Genomic DNA, 3,392 nt, shown 5'->3' with positions numbered 1-3,392 from the left:
GGTCTGGTTGAGCGTTTCCATCGCTACCTCAAAGCTGCATTGACTGCCCAAATGAACCCATCTTCATGGTCCTCTTCTTTACCCCTCATTTTGCTTGCTATTCGCTCCACTATTAAGGAGGATCTTCACTGTTCCCCAGCCGAAGTAGTATACGGTACAACTCTGCGTCTACCCGGTGAACTAGTTTCCCCTTCTGGCGCACAGCCCGAATCACCCGTCACATTCGTCAGCCTTCTGAAACAACATATGGCCGAACTTCGTGCGACACCTACCAGACGATCAACGCGAACGGAGCACATCTCAACCGAACTCTCTTCTACACCATTTGTATTTGTCCGACATGACGCAACGAGGAAACCCCTCCAACCTTGTTACGATGGCCCCTTCAAAGTTATCGAACGTCACTCCAAATATTTTGTTTTAGAGAGAAGTGGAAAGCACGACACCGTCTCCATTGATCGTCTGAAACCTGCCTACATTGAAGCACCTACGACCACATCTAGCAATCCTGTTATTCCAACAACACCCACACCTACCCAAGATATCCCTCCCGCCAACCTCACTCCTTCCACTAGTCGTTCAGGACGACGCGTCCGTTTCCCTCAGCACTTAGCTGATTACGAAACTTAAGTTAGCAACTTTTGATTCGTTACTTTAGTTATTCCAGCGTTTTCCCATTTCATGGTCAACGCTCTAGTGGGGGAGTAGTGTGGCGTTTTGTACCTTTATTTTACTTCCATTATAACACTAGGTACTTCATCAATTGCATAATCGTTTTTTGTTTGAATACGAGAAACTACAAAAAACGCGCCCTTGTACAATTTCACATAATACAAGCGTGGGCACGTGCTTCAACTCTCTCTTCTGATTTCGCTCGCGCTTGCAGCGGTCATTCGCGAGTCCCATATACTAACTCTGGTACCCAAAACATTTCAGACTATCTTCGGAATCTATCATATGTGGAAACTGTTCAGAAGAAGACCTCTGGACCAACACTATTGGATTATTGTTTATTCGCTGACCTGGGCCAACGACGAACTATTTTAAAGAGAACAATTGTTAGTGAGTCTGTTCCATCTGACCTATTTATTTTTGTATACTCAACTTGCTCCACCCCTAGGCGAATAACACATAGGCGAGCATACGCCACGAACAGCAGCCACTTACGGAGAGCGACCAGCGCCAGAGTGGCCAAAATCGCAGCTCATTGCCGCAACAGAATTTGCACATGATGTGGGAACCTATTTGATCACGTACATCCTCTCTTTACCCCCGACCCGCCGGTAAATTAGGGGGAATTCATCTTGTGGCTTTTTGCCTAAACAATTACAAATACTACCCTTAAGAAACGGTTTTGGCAGGTGCCGACAACGCCTTTAGCTAAGAACAAAAGTTTCCGCCGAAAGAGTGAGTCCAACATTCAGTAACTGCCTCCATCATTCGATAAGTTACAAGTTAAGTGCCCGATGAACAAAATAAAGAAACGGAGCAACCAAACTCAATCTACCTTTTTCATTTGTAACGTGTATTCGTTCTTCATTCAGAAATGCTCCGTGTCCCTTCTCAGCGCTGTACATTTGCTGCTGAATCGGGTTATAAACCACAGCCAGCATGGGCTAAAGCGAATGCATGACGGACCATGAAAGCCTACCTCTTTTTCGACGTAGAACGCTATTGAGACGCAAATAAACGGAAACCTCAATGAATTTGTTGCAACTATTCATGAACTTGCGGGCAGTTACCTGCTAACGAAATTAGAGGTGCCATCGATTGGGTCGATGATCCACGTCGGTTCTTGAGTTAGGACGGCAGAACCCGAGTAACCTTCCTCAGCAATAATCCTGAAAGCTTATTGCATACAAACCAACAACATACTTGTGGTCGGGGTGAACAGCAAGTATTTCAGACTTCAAAAATTCTTCCACTTTCCTGTCGTATTCCGTCACCAAATCAGCATACGAAGCCTTCTCGTCAGCGAATCCTATCGTGTAGTAACCGTCTGTGATTATCTTATTACAAGACATCGTTATTATCAGTCAATCTCACTTACTTGTCCAGCTTTCTTTGCCAAAGTTTTGACAAAATCCATGCGCACCATTGCTTTTCACAATTGCGCATTAAGCAAGGTCGGAAAAATAGCTGTCGTTAGGTTATTAAAACAATGATGTAAAATCCATGGAATACAAGTTATAAATAGGGTGAAATTATGATGTTAAAGTTCCGTCTCAAACCAAGAATAAATGCACAGTGCATCTTTAAGTGTACGTTTCTTTTATCGGTGACTTTAATGAGCCATTGCAAGCATGGGATATTTTTCCCACAACATCGCGTTTACATGATATCCATTTATTTTTACACGCATTCACGGATTGATACATAGGATCGAGGCCTTTGCTCACGTTTCCCGAGTAGCGTTTGCTCTTGTCGGTCAGTGGCTGTCGTTCAGCTGAAAGACACAAGTGAAAAAGGATGAAAAAGGATTGGTCTCGCGCGGTACGTTCGAAATCGGTTTCGTCCTTTGCTCACCCGAGTAGCGTTTGCTCTTGTCGGTCAGTGGCTGTCGTTCAGCTGAAAGACACAAGTGAAAAAGGATGAAAAAGGATTGGATTGGGTTCTCAGCGCGGGGTAGTATGCTTGCCAGCGCGAGGAGTTGCATAAATAAATGTCTAATAGTGCTTCAAACTGGGTTCTAGAAAGAGCGTGAACAACCGCCGGAGGAAGGTCATTCCACGCAGCTACTACCCGAAATGAGAAAAAATGTTGTCCAATGAATGTGTGTGCTCTGAGCTTGAAAATTTTCTTACTATGTCCTCGCCGGGTGTTTGCAGGGTCAAACAGGGCGTAAGTAAGAATTAGGTCCCCTCGGAGGCGACGGTACTCCAGGGGAAAGAAATCAAGCATCTCGAGACGCGTTTCGTAGTTCGCGGATTTGAGGCCGGCAACCATTCTCGTAGCGGCCCGCTGGACACGCTCAATGAGGGTAACGTCTTTCGAGGGTCGTGAGTTGACAACTTCATTGACGTACACCAGGAGCGGTCTGAAGTAGGCCCCATAGATTATCTGGAATTCCATGCGAGTAATACGGGAGATGGGGCATCGGAACATCCTTAAAATGGCGAATGCATTTTGGGCCGATTTCTCATGGTGCAGTGAGAGGGATGAATTTAAGGAGACCCAGATGCCCAAATGCTTTTTGGCATCTATCTTCATGATTCTTTTCTGGTCCCTTTTCACCATGCATAATAAAGGCATTCGCTGAATCCCCTCCAAACGACACATGGACGCACTTTTCATCATTCAGAGGAAGGTGCCAGTCCAACGACCACTGCTTGGCAGCGTCTACATCCACTTGGAGGGCACTGACATTGGAACTCCAGGAGTTCAATTCGTCC

At 45.5% G+C, this 3,392-nt stretch overlaps 3 protein-coding genes across 3 annotated transcripts in view; 1 reads left to right on the top strand and 2 right to left on the bottom strand.

Moving 5' to 3' along the window:
* The window catches only part of T265_13808 (hypothetical protein), a gene marked incomplete at both ends in the record, with an annotated part of 25,141 nt that extends 22,081 nt beyond the window's left edge, over nucleotides 1-3,060 (bottom strand). Inside the window, 3 exons of the mRNA XM_009170620.1 lie at nucleotides 1,743-1,841; nucleotides 1,876-1,999; nucleotides 2,805-3,060. Of these exons, the coding sequence (XP_009168884.1) occupies nucleotides 1,743-1,841; nucleotides 1,876-1,999; nucleotides 2,805-3,060 (479 nt within the window). The remainder of the gene's footprint in view (nucleotides 1-1,742; nucleotides 1,842-1,875; nucleotides 2,000-2,804) is intronic.
* Nucleotides 3,061-3,277: 217 nt separating this feature from the next.
* Nucleotides 3,278-3,392, top strand: part of T265_05551 (hypothetical protein) — a gene marked incomplete at both ends in the record, with an annotated part of 4,541 nt that continues 4,426 nt past the window's right edge. Inside the window, one exon of the mRNA XM_009170592.1 lies at nucleotides 3,278-3,388. Within this exon, the coding sequence (XP_009168856.1) occupies nucleotides 3,278-3,388 (111 nt within the window). The remainder of the gene's footprint in view (nucleotides 3,389-3,392) is intronic.
* Nucleotides 3,294-3,392, bottom strand: part of T265_05550 (hypothetical protein) — a gene marked incomplete at both ends in the record, with an annotated part of 4,455 nt that continues 4,356 nt past the window's right edge. The window contains one exon of the mRNA XM_009170591.1: nucleotides 3,294-3,359. Coding sequence (XP_009168855.1) covers nucleotides 3,294-3,359 — 66 coding nt within the window. The remainder of the gene's footprint in view (nucleotides 3,360-3,392) is intronic.

Source organism: Opisthorchis viverrini, assembly GCF_000715545.1.
Source record: "Opisthorchis viverrini unplaced genomic scaffold opera_v5_104, whole genome shotgun sequence".
In the NCBI taxonomy this organism is placed as follows: Eukaryota; Metazoa; Platyhelminthes; class Trematoda; order Opisthorchiida; family Opisthorchiidae; genus Opisthorchis; species Opisthorchis viverrini.
The sequence above is the reverse complement of the archived record's forward strand: the minus strand, read 5'-3'. Positions and strand labels throughout refer to the sequence as shown.